The 18,713-nt window shown below is 43.0% G+C and overlaps 3 protein-coding genes across 3 annotated transcripts in view; 1 reads left to right on the forward strand and 2 right to left on the reverse strand.

Moving 5' to 3' along the window:
• grk6 (G protein-coupled receptor kinase 6) overlaps positions 1-3,450 on the reverse strand; it is a 59,397-nt gene extending 55,947 nt beyond the window's left edge. The window contains exon 1 of the mRNA XM_080831821.1: positions 3,384-3,450. Coding sequence (XP_080687947.1) covers positions 3,384-3,435 — 52 coding nt within the window. The 5' untranslated portion in view covers positions 3,436-3,450. The remainder of the gene's footprint in view (positions 1-3,383) is intronic.
• A 3,768-nt stretch (positions 3,451-7,218) lies between these two features.
• On the forward strand, positions 7,219-11,385 carry nop16 (NOP16 nucleolar protein homolog (yeast)). The gene is made up of 5 exons (XM_080855625.1): positions 7,219-7,396; positions 8,284-8,389; positions 8,786-8,855; positions 9,503-9,609; positions 10,570-11,385. The coding sequence occupies exons 1-5, from the start codon at positions 7,290-7,292 to the stop codon at positions 10,693-10,695; spliced, it is 516 nt and encodes a 171-aa protein (XP_080711751.1). The 5' UTR covers positions 7,219-7,289; the 3' UTR covers positions 10,696-11,385.
• Positions 11,386-13,785: 2,400 nt separating this feature from the next.
• arl10 (ADP-ribosylation factor-like 10) lies at positions 13,786-18,713 on the reverse strand (the record flags this gene model as incomplete). The annotated part of the gene is made up of 4 exons (XM_080856965.1): positions 13,786-13,935; positions 15,818-15,993; positions 17,335-17,521; positions 18,576-18,713. The coding sequence occupies 4 exons, from the start codon at positions 18,711-18,713 to the stop codon at positions 13,786-13,788; spliced, it is 651 nt and encodes a 216-aa protein (XP_080713091.1).

The raw sequence follows: 18,713 nt of genomic DNA on the forward strand, positions 1-18,713 counted from the left end.
GTGTGTGTGTGTGTGTGTGTGTGTGTGTGTGTGTGTGTGTGTGTGTGTGTGTGTGTGTGTGTGTGTGTGTGTGTGTCTGTCTGTCTGTCTGTCTTCATGTGCGTATGTGTGTGTCTACATGTGTGTGTGTGTCTCTCTTCATGTGCGTATCTTACATTGAACCCCCTGATCCACGCCTGAACTTGGCCACATTAGGGACAGATGTGTTCTTGAGTCCTACTGCATACAGTACGTCACAGGCTGATGCAAAAAAGCTGATAACATGAAAGATACCCATGCAAAAAAGCTATTCCGAGTTCGTATTTAAAATCATCCACCGCAGCACAGGAAACTACAAAAAAAAATCAAACTACATTTATTTTGAAAGTAGCTTATAAGGAATATTCAAGTGTTTACACAAAGGTAAGCAAATTCAAAGGTTGGAGATGCAACATTGTGCACATCCATAAGCAAATCAAAGGCAGGCTGTCAGCAAAGAAAGACTGACAGTGCATGTGGAGTTGCATAGTGGGAAGTGAACGAACGCAATGCAAATACCAGGCTGGGGTGGGGGGGGGGGGTGTCTGAGGAGGGTGAATAGGCCCAAAGACAATATGACTGATCTGCCAGAGACATCTGCAGGGGACCCTGGGCCTAGTTTCCCGATAACGACGTATCTTAACGGCCTACGTGGATTTTGGCGACCTCATGGACTCATCATTGCCGTAAGTGCGGCGTCGGGAAACCGCTCTGCAATATCCCTCTTACGACCGATTTCAAGTCCTTTTTAGCGTTCGGGAAACTGGGCCCAGAGCAGTCCCTCAAGCTTTTCATAACATTTACGAAACAGCTGGATCTCGAATTGTTATCTCGTTAAAGTTAAATGAACTACTATTTTGATACTCTGCCTTGCATTCAGTTATGAAATTGTAAATAGTGTTCAAACATTATATTAAACTTAAAGCATACTGTTTGTTTACTGCGTCCAACTGTTTATTTAGCCATCCGATCCGTCATGCAAGGAGATTGGTCTACTGACGGGTAGCCTAATTTGAGTGAGTGGAATAACAGCGTGAGTGGAATAACAGCTATGGAAGGTGAGGATGATTATGTTTTGTGTTCAGTTTTCTTGAAACAATAGTACAGGATTGCTAATGATTACTGTTAACAATATTAACAATAGCTTGTGTTTTTGGAAAAGAGTTCAAACCCAGGCATTGCATTTTATTTAAACTTAATTTCAATAAAATACGGATGAAATTAAGTTTAAATGAAACAGAAAGGATGGTTGTGAAAGTTCTCTGAAATCCATTGCATGATATGACACAAAAAATCACACAAAAAACAAAGATATTGAATTACTACTGCATTTTTTTTTTGTTAATTACTAATGTATTAATCTATTTTCTAGTATATGTAGGGTTTTAGTGGGGTTGAAAGAGAAACAAAAATGTCAAAATGTAATCACACATAAAATCGTCAGAAGGACTGCTTAATTGTTCCTTCTCTCGTCCTTCCCTGGTACATATCCCTATCTTTCTGATAGTGTCAGAGTCTCGGTGGAACCTAGGCCAGATGAAAGCCAGATCTCAGAATCAGGCACTATCCAAGGAGGACCCGGGAAACCCACAAACGCGGAAACCCACACACTGTAGGTGGAATGCTGTAGGATGCAGCAAGAAAAGGGAACGGAGTGTCCCTGTAGACAGTTTCTTATGGCCACCATTCAAGAGAACGGCGAAGAGCGAGACGATGAAGAGGAACAAAATAGAGTGAGCAGACTTTCAGTTATCTGGACCCGACGTTGCCTTGGTGACTGTGTACAAAACACAACACAGACAACCCAGCATGTGTGTTATAGAGGCGCATATGGACACTATGAGGCAAGAGGGGATGGCAGACCCAAACACAGACTCTTGAGGGACAATAAACAAGAAGTGTTTTCCCCAACTTAGGTGAATTCACTAAAAGCACCCACCTGGCATGTAGTGTTAGTGAGCATGTTCTTACTGACTGCAGGACCTCAATCTGGGCGTCAACGTGCCAGCCTAAGCAACATGCTGCCGCTCCATCTTGATGTATGACAATACTACATGTATTATCGCTTGGACAAGGCTGTCCCTCTCTGTGCTAGGCTAAATAGTCTGTACGGTTTAATCAAGGGAAGCCTGGCTGACAAGACACACGCACAGCAACCCTCAACAATCATACACACACACACTTCCTGTTGTTGGGCCAACTGAAGGATGAAACTTACAGCTTGACCTTCAACTGTGCTGGGACCAGTAAATGCGATGAGAGGACACAAGGTGTATCACTAAAGCCACATGTCAATATTAAATTTGTAAATCACAAATGTGGCTTTTGTCATTCATTTTTTAATGGCCAAATCCTGCTCGGTGTTTTGCTGTTCTTCAAACACATTAACGTCAGAGGTTTCACTTCTGCTTGTGCTACATCAGAGCACCGTTCTATACATCCGTCCTGAGTAGTTCAGTGCAAAAACTTTCAACGCAGTAACACCGTGTAGTAATTCACACAATATCTCTAGCCTAAAAGAGAACAAATTACGATGTTTCCCATTTAACCTCATAATCTAGGCTACACATTAGATCACACGTGAAGTAAAAAACGTAGCTACATTGTAACATTAAACAAACCTTTAATTATTACCACTTGCGATGTGAGGTAAATATGAGTCGAAATACATTCGTGCTTTATCTCTGCATCAGTATAACTGGGCTATGCATTTGTATTCAGTGTACAGAAGGAATTTCAAAGTAATTAACAGGCGACAGTGCCAAGACCGTTACACCTGCTGCAGGCTGGAGGAAAAACATGGTTTACGAGATCACCATGATGAAACTACAGGAAGAGCCTGACACTTCTATCACAATTCAATTTCACGATGCAAAGCCTAATATCATCGGTTGTCACCGTCCCCAAACGCAGTCTCCGTAACCCTGGATAGTCAGATAAACATGTAACTGTTGTCGACTGGGTGCATGAGTGCATCAATCACAGCCATATTCACTCACAATTACAACCTTTCTGACCCGTTTCAACACCGATCTTATTGTAAAAATGATGCTATCGAAATACACAGGAGCAGTCTCAGCTGCAGTAGCGTAGTCCTACACTTGTCTGAATGACAGCTCCATCTTTCATGCTTGTCCGTTTGGAACGTTAGGCTGGTTTTATATCATCTGCAAACGAATGATCAAAACATCGATAACAGGCCTAATCGCTTTAACGTTTTATACAATTGTTAGAATATAATGTCTGCAACTGTCATATTTGGCCTAGGTTTCCTCTGGGAATCCCCACGTTTTGCAGCTGGACGATACGGTTAAAAAGTGTTGTTGTCAGCCGTAACGCTGCCCCGAAGGTTCGTCGGCTCTTACCTTCCCTCGCCTTCAGGAGGACAGTGTTGGCCACGATATTCTCGAGTTCCATGGTTTCCTGGGGTTGCAAACACCACAGGCCCAACCTCGTCGCCGGGTTGGCAGTGAGCTTGTCCTCCCCCTCTCCCCCCCACGACGGAATATAACCCTTGAATGACTCTCCGCTTCGCCGTTGTGTTTAGCTCTAGTTTCTCCGCCCCCAAACTTCAACGTAGGTCGCTGCACTTCTAAATGCTCCACCCTTTAACGCTCCGCATTGGCCAATCCCAGCTGTCCGGAGCAACCCACCTGAAAAAGTAAACTCTTTGGCGTAGGGCCAATCAGAGATCCTTACTGGTGCTCCTGTCAATCTAGCCCATGTTCTTCAAACCATAGACATGTATATGCCTCAAACCATGAAGGGGTGAAAACTGAGAGCGAGTGGATGTTGAACGGATGCCATGTCGTACTGAACACACCCGCCGTTTTAATACTGCCAGTGAAACACCTACCCTGGACTGCTTTGCCACGCCCAATACTTCGTCTGTAGGACAACATTTAACGTGGATTAGTATACTACAGAGACATCTAGAGGCATACATCAGTCAAGTACAGCCAAACCATTTATCCCGTGCTCCCTATGATTAGATAGAGAGATAAATAGATACATAGATGGATGTCAACCAATTCTTATCCAAGGGTTATCAGCTGGACTGGTGTAATTATTTATTGTTTGAAAAGTATGATACATTAGATTGCTGTTGTAGCCTATTTCAATGGTTGATTCACAACTTTGATGGGAGTGTGTGTTCCTTTGGTTGCCATTGCCACTCACTTCTCTTTTAACAGTGAAGTTCAACCTCTTAATACTGCCAGCGTTGCACAAGCAGCCACCTTTTTTATTTGCTGGTGGTTCTGTGTCATAGTTACTTCAAATGCAAGGCATTGAAAATGTCATTACACTACTGCATGCAAACATCTTAGAGGGAGATAGCATAGCTACTGAGCCAAATGTCTACTAACAATGGGCCTCCTGTGCACATTTTTCAATCTTTCTCTCTCTTCCAGTCATTTTCTCTTCCTCTCCCTCTCCCTCTCTCTCTCTCTTTCTCTCTCTCTCTCTCTTTGTCTCCTGTTGTGTTATTAGATTAGATTAGATTAGATTCAACTTTATTGTCATTGCACTGAGTGCAAGTACTGAGGCAACGAAATGCAGTTAGCATCTAACCAGAAGTGCAAAAACAGAAGAGGGCAGAGTAAAGGATACAGGAAATATACAGTATGATATAAGATATAAGTGGTATGAACAGTAAGAACAGTAGAGGTATGTGCATATGTATAGTGGTAATAGATACATAGGATATACTGTATACAGTATGATATAAGATATAAGTGGTATGAGCAGTAAGAACAGTAGAAGTATGTGCAAATGTTTGTATAGTGGTAATATAAGCGTCTTTGAGTATTTAGAAAAGCGCTATAGAAAATTGAATTATTATTATTATTATTATTATTATTATAAAAAGAGATAAATAGGATCTATACAGCATGATATAAGCTATTAGTGGTATGAACAGTATAAGAACATGAGCAGCCATAGTGGTGATCAGTGCAGCTGTGTAAAGTGCAGGTGAAGTACAGGTGAAGTTGGCAGTAGATATTATAAATGAGGTAGGAGGCATGATAAGATATAAATACGATGACTATGGATATGGACAACAATTTTAAATAAATAGATAAAGACAAATGAACAACATTAGTGCAAATGTTTAGTGGCTGGAGGGAGGTGTGTGGCAGTCAGGCCAGGAAGGAGTGTGAGGGGGATAGCCAGGGGGGCTATCGCCATGGTGCAGAGTTCGGCAGGGTGACAGCCGCAGAAAAGTAGCTGTTCCTGAGCCTACTGGTCCGGGAACGGAGGGCCCTGTAGCGCCTCCCTGAGGGGAGGAGGGCAAACAGTCTGTGGTTGGGATGGGAGCTGTCCTTTACGATACTGCTCGCCTTCGGACAACATCTTTTGCGCTGGACAACCTCGATGGTGGAGAGTGGGGAACCAGTGATGTGTTGGGCAGTTTTCACTACCCTCTGTAGTGTTTTGCGGTCCGCAACAGTGCAGCTGCCATACCAGACTGAGATGCAGTTGGTGAGGATGCTCTCAATGGTGCAGCGGTAGAAGTTCACCAGAATCTGAGGAGACGGTTGGGCCTTCTTCAATCTCCTCAGGAAGAAGAGACGCTGGTGAGCCTTCTTGACTAAGGTTGAGGTGTTGAGGGTCCAAGAGAGGTCCTCGGAGATGTGGACACCCAGGAATTTAAAGCTGGCGATACGCTCCACCTCCATCCCGTTGATACAGATTGGGGTGTGTGCGCCACCTTTGGTCCTGCTGAAGTCCACAATAAGCTCTTTGGTCTTCATGGTGTTGAGAGCCAGGTTGTTGTTGGCACACCACTATGCCAGGTGCTGGACCTCTTCCCTGTAGGCCGACCCATCGTTGTTGCTGATGAGGCCAATCACCGTTGTGTTGTCTGCCAACTTTACAATGGTATTAGAACCATGTACGGCTGTGCAGTCATAGGTGAAAAGAGAGTAGAGGAGAGGGCTCAGCACGCAGCCCTGTGGGACACCAGTGTTCATTCAATTCATTGTTTTCATTCAAGCCAGGGCTGTGAATGGCAGAACACCACCACCAAAGCCTTATTGAGGAGCTGGATCATACTAAAGACATGTCTACTCAGTTTGGCAAGAAAAAAAACACCATTTATTGAATATTTATAGACTAACATGTTAATGGTTAGTTAATGTTGATATATCTGCTGGCCTGTTTCAATTAGCGATTGCAATTAAAGTTTTAGCTGGAAATTCTTATTTTAACAGAAATCTTTTACCAATATGCTACACAACTTAAGTAGAAAACTTGTTTAATAACTGATTATAATATTGACACACCAACAGTGGGGAACTTATTAACCTTTCAAACATTTCTGGAACTGGAACTGACTTATCAACCCCAGAGTGACAAATAACAAATTCAATTACTTTGTCTTGTCTTGATAGGGAAGTATGTATAAATGTCAAAATTGTCTTCAGCATCACTTAAAAAAAAGCAAAAAATACCTTTTTTTGGCCTGTATATACTGTACAATGCCCTAAGTCTCTTATCCTTGGTAGTGGGATATTTTTTTCTTTTTGACTGAAGACAGGCTATTTGCTTTACAATAATTGAATTTGGTAATTAGCTTCAGTAATAGTAAGATTATACACATGAATACCGTCTGTGGTGGGCAGATTGAAATCACTGCAGGCCTATTGGTCTTCAACTGACTCTGCTTCTGCATACATTTGCATACTACTCCGGGATGGGAATTATAACCAATACATGTATTTAGAATATTTAAAATGTATGTATTTGAAATCCAAAACAGTACTTTTGAGTTTTTTAAAATACAGAGAATACGTTTCTTTGCCCATGCCAGATTAAGACACAGCATGTGAAGCATGTGTCTGCTCTGACAAACACACGTGAAGCATTTGTCTTCTCTGATTCAGTGCAAAGGTCAATTTTCGGTCCTGGCCTCAAGAGCTGCTCAACAAAAACTGATTTACAAGAGAAAAAAAATTATGTCTGCTATGGTGGCACAGATCATGTCACTGGCATGTTAGGCATGAAAAGCATGTAAAGGACAAAGGCATTTTCACGTTTTTGCATACTCTCCAGTCTGTTTATAGCTTGTGCATATTATGCATATAAATATATGTATGCAGATTATACATTTTTGGATGCAAATTGGGTTTACAGCTGTGGTCGCCGCATCTTTGTTGACGTCATCAGCAAGCGCAGTTCGACAATCGTCACGTGATCCTGACACACGTGTTGTCGTGTCTACACCAGCGTTTCCTTTGGTCTGTGTACATTGAAGTGCTGCAGAAACAATGCCGAAAGCTAAGAAGTCCTCCAAGGGTAAAAAGTTTGATTACACTAAAGACAGAAAGAAGCTTAAAAAGAAGTTAAGGAGGAAGCTTGCACCGACTATTGAATGGTAAGATATCTCGTGTGGCTAACATAGCTAAATTAGCCTCCAACGCTGGTCCATGTAAGTGTGTTTCTGCCCACCACCAGCTGCTAATTTGTGGCTTCTTTGGAAATAAGAAAATGCTGTTAAATTTAACAAAGTCAGTTATGACCTGTTGGTCGGAGGTTATTCCTTTCTTTTGTCTGAAACACTTTAGCTCACTGAAGCTCGTGTGTAAGTACTTGGATAGCTAGCCATGAAATTAACTCATTAGCGGATAGTGCGATTGAACTAACTTAAGTTCACAGATGTTTGTTCCTTTTGGATTGCGCTATGAAGTAACAGCCCGTCTCAACTATTGAATTTTAATTTAGGTATCAACATTAACATTTAGCTCGGCTGAACATTAACCTAACAATAGCCCTGAAGTCAGCTTACAGCCCACGCTATCGCCTTCTCTTGAACCATATTGTAACGTGAACATTAAGAACAGCCCCGTCTGTCATGGGGCTCTAAGTGAGATTGACTATTGACAAGTTACCCACTTTTAACAGTCAAATTGGATGTTTATTTGACTGCATCCGCAATTGCAACTCATCAAACAAATAAAAGAGGGTTCAGCTGTTTGTTCTCATAACGACCAGAAGAGGTCAGTGAGAACAAGGGAAAGACGCCCCGGTGTGGGTTGTCAGTATGAATTGGTTAATGACAGAACATTTTTAGCTGACTTTTACTTTAACTGGCAAATGTCTTGTAGTTCAGTTGATGAATACCTTGTCATTACCATTGCCATTTCAACGTGACATTTCTCCCTCCCCCCCTCTCTCTCTCTCTCTCTCTCTCTCTCTCTCTCTCTCTCTCTCTCTCTCTCTCTCTCTCTCTCTCTCTCTCTCTCTCTCTCTCTGTGTGTAAAGTGCACAGATCAGAAAAGCTTGGGATGACCGGAAAACGGTTACGCAGAACCTGAGAGATATGGGGCTGCAGCATGACTCCACTGTACTGCCCATTCAACCGACTAAGGTAACGCAGTCAGCCGAACCCCAGTGCACATATAATAAAGGATTCATTGAACATTTGACCACTGAAACTTTAAAGGTTTTCATGTAGTGTTTTTTATTGATGCTTGTATCCCAAACTGGGTATGGAGCTCAGTCATTATTAGGTGGTTGCGTCATCTGATTATAATGCAGCTTCTAGCCTAGTTAAAGGAATCAAACAGGATTCCTCTTCCTCCACAAACATTTGAATTTAATATTCAAAAATGATTTGTTTATACTAATTGTCAGGGTCTATGTATTGCTCTCCTGTCATATTGTTGTACTTATCTTGTGTATTAAGATGTACTGTTTAAGAAGTATTATCTTGGATGCTGTTTAGAGAAGGCCCTCAAAGATTTATCTGGATTTTGTACTCTAGTTCACAAAAAGTGAAGCAATGGACGTTGAAACGGAGGATTTGCTGGTGAGGAAGCCGTATGTGGTCAGAGGTAAGACCCGTCTTCATTTTTTTGTACTTTGGGCCGTAGGGCACCACTAGACTTAAGTGACAGTCAAGAAGTGCAATCCAGTAAAGCGCAATTCATTTTTTTCTGAGGACAATTTTGAACATTTTCATTTTTTGACATTCCGATTTGCTTTCAATGTGAGTCATAGAGGCTTCTAGTAGTAGGACATCTGACTTGGAGCCTGTTGTTGTATTGTAGTCGCTTCGCTCTGCTATGCCTCGAAGGTGAGACGCATCAGGAAGAGGAGGGAAACCATCCCCCTTTCTCTTGTTTAGAACACTGATCATGTGTGATAGAAATGTGTTTTGGAACACCTTAGGGTTCGAATACACATAAGCGTTTTTTTTTTTTAAACGGGACGCTAGAAAATGCATTGATTCCTATGGTACGGCGAGCTTTCACGCAAAGCGCGCCGTAACATGGGAATCAATGCATTGTCTAGCGTCCCGTTTAAAAAAAAAAACGCTTATGTGTATTCGAACCCTTACTGAAGTGTTTTACCACTGATTTTGCTTTGTTGTTTATTACCACACTTCTGCTGGAGGCAGGCACTAGATATCAGTTTTTCCATAATTGTAGGCATATAGCTTGACCCTTTTGTTTTTGTTTGTTTGTTTGTTGTTGCTCAGATTTGGAAGCCCAAGCAAGTATCCCAGTCGAGATCAACAAGACCCTGTCAAGAGATCTCATGGAGTACGCACAGCACATGGTTAAGGAGCATGGGGAAGACTACAAGGTAAAGTATGCCTTGCCCTGTGTGGCGGTAGTAACAGGCTACTTCCTTACTTACCTAATACCCATTTACTACAAGGCACTGGGGAAAAACAAGGGGATCATTTTTTTAAGACAATATGATAGTTGCGTAAACAATTTTTTTAAAGTTTTGTGTTGATTTCTTTTTTTATACTATGACTATTCAAATACTCGAAAATCATGAACCATCCCTAGTATAGGCCCTCTGCACAACTTCAGAAGTTGCTTTCACATCTGGATGATCTGAATACAGGTGAATTCTGTGTTATCGTATCATTTGTCATATCAGTCTGTTGTGGATGTGTAAAGTCGGTATGGATTTGTCAAATGTTTGGATCAAACTTTTAGGCTATTGTGCATTTTTCTTCAGTTTTTGTTCATAGTCAATGCCATGCAAAGTTCATTGCCCTCATTTGATATTCACCATGGCGCATATCTTTAAGTTAAAGTAAACCGATCATCGATATGTGGCGCTTGACCTGCCCATCTTTATGTTTAGCAATCCTTTTTAGCCACATGCTTGGCTAATTGTTTTTTGAGCTTGGAAATAGATGGGTTTTGTTTTTCAAAACAGCTGTACCCATGAGTGTCTCAAACTAAAACTATTTGGTTTACAAGCCTTTCGCCTTTTCTTAAGTGGTTTTCACAAATGCTTTCCATTGACATCCATTTCCATTTGTTAATTTGTGTTCCCTTGAAAAGCTTTTTTAACATATCTCCAAATGTTATATAGTAAAGTAGCATATATTATTTCTATCAAATCAATCGTAAACGAATCGGATCGAATCGTTGGCTTGTGAATTGTAATCGAATCGAAGTGGGTCGTCTGTGCCTATACTTAGCCTAAACAGTGGTCAGCTGTGTCTGTTTTAGAAAGAAGAAACACTCTAGGTGGTGATTTGGTGAGTACAGTCCGTCTCCTAACCCTTGTGTGTTCCTTCAGGCCATGGCCAGAGATGAGAAGAACTACTATCAGGACACACCGAAACAGATCAAGAGGAAAATTGAGGACTACAAGCGCTACCACCCGGACGAGTATGCTGCCTTCATGCAGGCCCTGAAGCCTTAAGAGGCTGACGGGGGGGATGCATGCCATGTCACCCTGAAGAGTTCAACCCCCATCAATACATCCCTCTGTCCTCTCAGACCAATGGTGTAGATGGCAAAGGACATGGATGAGTGACTGTCTGTTTTTTTTTTGTTTTTTTTTACAGGGAAAACACTTTATCAAACTTTGTTGTTTAAATAAGCCTAGCGTAATAATTGAATTTCAGATTACGGTGGCTCTTTTTTTTTTTTACTTAAAGTTTGGGCTTCCTTTAGTTATGTGTATTTCAGCAGTAAATCAACGCTCGATAACCATTGATTCCCAAGCAGAGCAGTTCATTCCCAACAGTTAGAACAATGCATTCTGGTTAATGTAGTTCTGAGATTTAAATGAAGAAATTCTATTCTATGTCGTCTCGTTCCCTGTGTAAATCACAAACCCCCAATGGAGAGCCGTATGCTTTGTAAGAGCTGTACTGGGATTATGATGTGTGTCTTAAACACAGTGGGATAGAGAAATTCTCCCTGGATCGATGTAAGGAGATTACTTATTTCCACACAGGGTAAGACTGAATGGGGTTGAGTGTTTCTGCCCGTGGTGATATATATTCGAATACATTAGAGCTGGAGTCTGGGGACTTCAGTCCGTCACTGTGTGGCCTGCATTTGTGTGGTCATTGTGATCCGTGCAATTTTAATACAAAACTGTGCAGATGTGTTTGAGAATTTTATTCAGTGCACACCCATACAAGACACGTTCACACATACATTAATATGGAATGGAAGTATACAAATAGCTCCAAGAAGTTAATTTTCCTCAGTTTCAGAACAGAGGATGCTCTGGGTCTGTTAAATAAAACGACGTGTGACTGAAACAACATCCACTGAGCAAACACTGTTGTTTACTCCGCAGGTCGCGTGGGTACTCCCATATGCATACACTCAGGGCTGTATGTCACACGCTCCCTGTGGTTCCAGTCTGTTTGCATATCTGAGACACCGGGACGTGTATGAACTATACCTGCTCTCCAGAGCGTTGACTGTTGACCTAAACAGGATGTATCCTCGGGCAGCCCGGTTTGTTGATCGTGTCGGTTACAGAGGAGAGCGAACAAGCATGGAATGCAAGTACTCACTGGCAACACACGTCTGTTAGTCTGACACAGGTATAATCCCCGCTCTCTACTCATCTCTATATGGATGAGGTTCGACACACGTCTGATAGTCTGACTGGGGTACAGTCCCCGCTCTCTGCGTCTCTCTATATGGATGGGGTTCCCCCCCATGTTTGAGAGGTGTATATTTGGGTGTAACACTGAAAATAAGACCCTTAATCTGCAGCTATCAGCCCATCACAGAGCCAATCTGAACAATGTAAATAACATTCTATAGTTGTCTCTTGAACTGCACAGCAAAACTACAGGCAGAGTTAAAAACAAGACAATGTCACTGCTGTCTATGCTGTTTACCAGTCTTTGAGGTCAACCCTTGCCTAAGGCTACCTCATAGCATGCTTACAGCGTGTTTGTAGACAACACACCGCACTAGAGAAATGTGTCAAAAACACCAGGACCTGGCACGCCTTGTCATAGGAACAAAGCACATATTTTAATTAATTTAAAATACAAGTCTAGTTTATTAACCTGTTTGTCAATCTTCAAAGTTTAAATAAAAACAAAAATAAGACTTGTCATTCTGCCTCAGGTCAGCTTTCAGGCAGATTATGTAAAGCAACCTTTTACCGATGACCTTTAACCTTTGTCCGTAAATTAAACGGTCCATACACAGGCATACATTCAGTGAACAGTTAGTTCATGTCTGTTGTGAGTACGTGACTTTCGTAATCTATGTTCAACAACCCAATGTGAAAACAACAGAGAATGAGTTCCTCTCAGATATCAGATCATATATTTATATAGATAACATTGCTAAAACTCTAGTCACTCCCAATATGTTGTGTGTCAGGTTGCATGGTGTTGGATGGGCCTGTCCCCATTTTACTATGGAAATGTACAAAGTGAGAAGGTTTACATAAGGAAATGTAGAGTGAGAAGCCCCAAACATGTAACATGTCATTCACTATTACAATACTGCCATTAACAAAACATTTGTTTTAGGCTAAGTCTTCACCTACATGTTATTTTACGAAGTCATTTGTAGAGATTCTACTAAAGTAAGTGCAAAGCGTTTTTAGACGAGCGTGTTGTTATCGACCCCGGGCTAAGTGTCATCCTAGAACACGAACAACAGCATGACAAAGGGGTATTCTGTTAGTACAGCTGAGTAGACAGAAAACAGCTTAAAGGTCCACATGAGGAACAGCTCTCGTAAAGCTCAACAAAAAAAAACAAAGAAAATAGGCCTAATCAAGACATTCCTGTCTTGCTTGCGGTAGTTCTGGCTTTTGTATCTAATCGAATTTGACAAGCATGGCCGATTAGTTCTATGTGACACCTGCAGTTTAAACATGCGAACCACGACAACAAGAAAACCCTACTTGGGACACGATATCTGAGCTTGGATTAAAGATCAGGGCCAGATCAGGGCCAGGTCAAGGCATGTCAGAGCTACATCAACTACATCAGGGAATGATCAGGGCCTGAATCAGCTGTCGTCTCGTAAATCTCTACTTAATGCATGAAACTGGCCCCTAATTTCCAGAAAAACAATAGCTTCCATGTCAAGTAAAAGAGGACAAACAGTGCAGTAAAACATGAAACCTCACTGCAAACTTGCCTGCTCAGTAAAATCTATTCTGAAACCTCGCTGCAGTGCAAACTAGCCTGCTCAGTAAAGTCTCTTCAGAGAACAACATCAGTCTACTTTATAGTGCTCTATAAAACATAAGATCAAAGTTTACAAAGATAAAAACAGTCTTTCAATAAATGCTGTGTTGTTCTCTTTCCTGTGTAATACCTTATGTATGTACACACACACACACACACACACACACACACACACTTGCTGTCTTGTGCGTCTTTCTCCTCCATTGGCTGCTACTCACTGGAGTAGGCTATCTCTGCTATGGATGTGTGTGTGCGTGTGTGTGTGTGTGTGTGCGCATGTCTTTGGACATTTAACCCCTGGCGGACCAGTGGCCATGACGACGGTCTCAGACCAGCTTCAGCAGAAGGTCCTGGAAGCTCTGCAGCCCACTGCAGCCGGTCTGGGTGGGCATCAGGAGCAGCTGCCGAGTGTCGCTCATGCTGGCCAGGGAGAGGGCATCGTGCAGGTCGGGCATGCTCACCGCGCCAGGCTTATCCTGACAGAGAGAGAGGGGGAGAGTGAGTGTCAAACACGCTTACACACACACACACGCACACACACACACACACAAAAGTGAGCATACAGTGGCAAAGCATCGTAGAAGGCAGGCATGTACCGTGCTGTTTGAAAGTATGTGAACCCCTTGAGCAGGTAAGAGTTTTCTGTTGTTTTACCATGATTTTTGTATTTGATCATCACCAGTTTTCCAAATATGAAATGTCAGCTTTATGTTTATCTGTTTTGAGGGAATTGTGTGAGTAGCCAAAAACACTAAGTGAAACATGGCACTACAGTAGTTTTAATAAAAAACACCTTGGCACTACAGTAGTTGATGTCTCATTTGATTGGTTTGCTTTATTGACTAATTAAGAACCCAAATGTGTTTCACCAAATGTGTTTCACCGATTCTGTTACCTACTTGACTTTACCAATGCAGCCGGGGGTTCACTTACTTTTGCACATTCACTAATACCATGTTTCATGTAGTTTTTTTGGCTACTCCCACAATTCCCTCTCAACATGTACATGCAATTGATAAACATAAACCTGAAATTCCACGTATGGAAAACTAGTGATGTTGCAATAGGAAAATCATGGTAAAACAACAGAAAACTCTAAACCGCTCAAGGGGTTCACATACTTTCAAGCAGCACAGTATGTACAAGTCAGGCATGTAAATACAGGTTATCACACACACACACACACACACAAAAGTGAGAGTTCAAGGACAGGATATTTTACAGGTAAGGCATGTACTGTATATCCAGGGTTCACACACACACACACACACGCACTGTCGTGCAACTGGCAAAGCAACAAGTAACGAGCAAAGTCGCCACATGAACTCAAGCTAATTTAAAAAAAAAAAATTTAAAATCATTACGCTAAATTAAAATAATGAGCAAGACTTCACTCATTTCTCATTGCTTTGCTCAAAGCCGTCAATGAAATTCGGCCCCCTTGAAGCATAAACACACACACACACACACACACACACACACTTCATGAACAAGTCCCCAGGATTGCCTGTCTCGAATGCCTGATGTGGGTTTAGTATTAGTAATATCCATCCCAACAGGAAATTGCAGGAGGTGTTTGGGGCAATCTTTACATTACATAATGAATGAATTCCACAATAGTGGTCATTTGTCCTCATCCTGTTCTGATATGGCTGTACAGTAGTTTAATAACGAAAGGTTACCAGGAAGCCCAGATATCCTACTGAGAGCCGGGCCTCGAGGTCTCTTACAAAACTACAAACAAGAAAAAACACGCAGTCAAAGCTTGGTTACAGTGAAACTTCACTCACGTGAGCTTTGACTCTGAAAAGAATAACCTCTTTTCACAAACTCTGTCATGCCGCCCTGAACGTACCAAAAAAGGACATGAATGGCTTTGCACTGGAATGCAACGATTTGCATTTAATGATCAGACACAGAGCAGAATGATAAGCAGACAAGTGCGTGTGTATGTAGGGTCTTAGCTATGTGTGTGTGTGTGTGTGTGTGTGTGTGTGTGAATGTGTGCATACGTCTTTGGGTGTGTGTGCATACGCATGTGTGTATGTGTGTGAGTGACTGTGTGTGTGTGTGTATATGTGTATGCATGCGTGCATGCGTGCATGGGTGCATCTGGCATGTGTGGGTGGGAGTGAGTGAGTGTATGGGAGTGAGTGTGTGTGTATGTGTATGTGTATGTGTATGTGTGTTTGTGAGTGTGTATGTCTATGTGGGCAGGAGTGAGCGCGTGTGTATGTGTATGTGTGTGTGTTTGTGTGTGTGTATATCTATTGTCAATGGGGCAGGAGTGAGTGTGTGTGTGTGTGTGTGTGTGTGTGTGTGAGTGAGTGTGGGTGTCCATCCATCCTTCCTCCTCACCTGTTTGTTCCCCAGCACCACAACAGGCAGCCTGGCGTTGGCCTTGAGGAGCCTGTGGAGCTCACTCTTGGCCTGGGGCAGCCGTTGCCTGTCGGACGAGTCCACCACGTACACCAGCACATGGGTCTTCCGCAGGTAGTCCGCCCAATACACGCGCAGGTCCTCGCCACCTCCAACTGCAGAAGGCAATAAGGAGGGGCATTAGGAGGGGCATTAGGAGGGGGGGTGCACTAAACGCCACCAGAATACTTTAAAAGAACTTAAGAAATTTGGAGGGAGAACTCACGGCTCACATGAGGATAACAAAAATCTGTAATCGTTTAACAACGTGAGGTGGAATTAGTCGCTGACCACGGAGACCAGGGCTGAGAGGAACCTTAGTGAGTTCCATTTACTAATAGCCTTTTCACATGCGCTGCGCTCGCGTCGCACAGATGAGAGGGGTTCTTATGGCTCAGGATTGTGTTCAGTGTGGGAGCTCTCCCTCCAAACCAAATAAACACAGATGTTTCAATCTCTGCATCAGGCAAATGCATACCACACATTTTCACTCAACAACATGCTGATAGTGTACAATGTATGAACACACACTAAAATTCTCACAGATGGACTGTGGGTAATTATATATTGGAGATGTGTGTGTGTGGGTGTGGGTTTGGGAGTGTGGGTGTGTGAAGTGCACATTGCCAAATTCTAAACTCGCATCACAGCACACCAGGTGCGGTTGCCAGGTGCTTACAGGCAACACAAAGACCCTGCGGTAGGTTTAATTACTCACATTCCACAGAGGAGGATTTCAGTTTTTGGCCATAATTGTGCCTGCTGAACAGTGCTGGCAACCTTACTATGTCTACCAGAGTCGTGTTTTTTGTATTTATATACTCGCATATGGTCTCCGGTGTTCTATCGACCATTGGCTGTTTAATGACCACCACTCTACAAGAGCCCTAAGGAGGCAACACCAGCGCTGATGGCACAGCTTAGAGAACTCAGGCGCTGGGACTCGGCAAAATTGGGAAATTCTATTTGCACGAGTGGTGTTCAGCCTCATCGACGTGAGCCGTGGATAAGGCGAGAAATTAATGAGCTTAATGGGAGCAATCGAGGCCAAGGCTCTCACCACCGTGCCCCCGGCTGAATTATTCATTACAACAGAAGGAGAGAAGAGAGAGAGCAGAGATGAAGAGAGAGACAGAGAGAGAGACAGACAGGGAGACAGAGAGAGAGAGTGAGAGAGAAAGAGAGCGAGAGAGAGACAGGGAGAGGGATGGTGAAAGTCAGAAAAACAGAGCAGTGGTTAGATAATAGGTGATGGAGAGGAAAACGCAGTGAGAGTAAGGGAGTGAGCAGTGATATATTCTGGTAGACAGAGAGAGAGAGAGAGAGTAAGAAAGAGAGCAAGAAAGAAAGAGAAAGAGAGAGAAAGAAAGAAAGAAAGAGAGTTAGAGAGAACAAAGAGTCTCTGCAGCAGTCCAACTGGGGCTGCCCCCTACCCCTGTGGCCCTTAAGGTTCTTACTCTCCAGGAAGTCCAGCTGGCAGAGGGGTGTGTTGTGGCGGACGAAGTTGAAGCCTCGTGTGGGCCGGCAGTGCTGCCCCCTCAGAGCTGTGGCCGTTTCGCCCGAAAGCCCCTGAAGCACGCTGCTCTTCCCCGCGCCGTCCAAACCCAACACCAGCACCTGCCTCTCACGGCGCTCCTCCTCCTCCTGGAGCACACACACACACACACACACACACACACACACACACACACACACACACACACCAGAGCAGAGCACAGCAGTCAGTGGGCCTCAGGGTGTGTGTATGGGTGTTACCAATACATGTCATTAAAGGTCAACAAAAGTCCACTGTCCTCCTCCAAGTAGCTGGCTACAGCCTCTCACATGTGTGTGTGTGTGTGTGTGTGTGTGTGTGTGTGTGTGTGTGTGTGTGTGTGTGTGTGTGTGTGAGCTGGACTGTTGTGTTTCCATTTTATTTTGTGTTTACCCTGTGTTCGCATGTCAACATCAGAGTTGAAGTGGTAAATTCTGACAACAAATCCTACATTGTCTACTACACCTTAAAAGCTGTTTCGGTAATAACTGCACATATGTGTAAAGACACAATTAATGTATAATCAAACCAATCAAAGACTCGTTCAGCTTTGGAAGCTATAACTTGTGTCACACTGCCTTGTCGTCGTCTGCCATGGCCTATTTCTGTACTGCATGAGTGATCTATTCTACATGAGCGCTCTGCACCCTGCGCGGAAAGAAACTAATCATTATACAGTCCCTAGACACCAAGCGGTTCCACGCAGTCACAACAGGTTTATTTGGATATGCATGCCCACATCAGATACCCCATATGTTTTAACATTACCCATGGTAATGGAATTCTCAGAAAAACGTCAGATTTTCTTGCCATTAAAGTTAGAAAGAATTCGTTGTTCTGTGACCAGGGTTTCTGGTGCCCAATGCCCAAATAAGCAATCCTACAGCCTTTTTCAGCACAGCGTCATTCAATGCAAGACATCTTGAGACGTTGCGTCTTCGGTCACATTGCAGAAAGCTTATGTCCATTGGCTCTACCTTTGCCGAATAAAAGAAATCATTAAATGTTTCATTGCGATGTTGCGCTTACCATTTAGAAATGATCCATTCACTTATTTCGGCTGTGTTTTCCTTCCGTTAATACCCTCAACATTTTTGAGAAGTTCCTTACATGCTGGCTGGTTTAAGAAATGAAAGACTTCGAAACAGTGCGCAAAGGACTCACCTCTTGAATCGCGTAGTACTTCGCTTCTGGTGTCCATATCTGCCTCTTAAAAAGATGACTTAAGACGATAAACAGTGCTGACCCAAACGCCGCCACCGCCGCGGTCAGGGCGATGGATATGTGCCGGAGCAGAACCAT

This window comes from Sprattus sprattus (genome assembly GCF_963457725.1).
Source record: "Sprattus sprattus genome assembly, chromosome: 1".
Taxonomy (NCBI): domain Eukaryota; kingdom Metazoa; phylum Chordata; class Actinopteri; order Clupeiformes; family Clupeidae; genus Sprattus; species Sprattus sprattus.

Bases quoted from the DNA above. Each gene is read 5' to 3' on its own strand.
- nop16 (XM_080855625.1), top strand. From the start codon at position 7,290: ATGCCGAAAGCTAAGAAGTCCTCCAAGGGTAAAAAGTTTGATTACACT. The intron at 7,397-8,283 runs GTAAGATATCTC...CTGTGTGTAAAG, and splicing joins CTTGCACCGACTATTGAATG to TGCACAGATCAGAAAAGCTT. The intron at 8,856-9,502 runs GTAAGACCCGTC...GTTGTTGCTCAG, and splicing joins GAAGCCGTATGTGGTCAGAG to ATTTGGAAGCCCAAGCAAGT.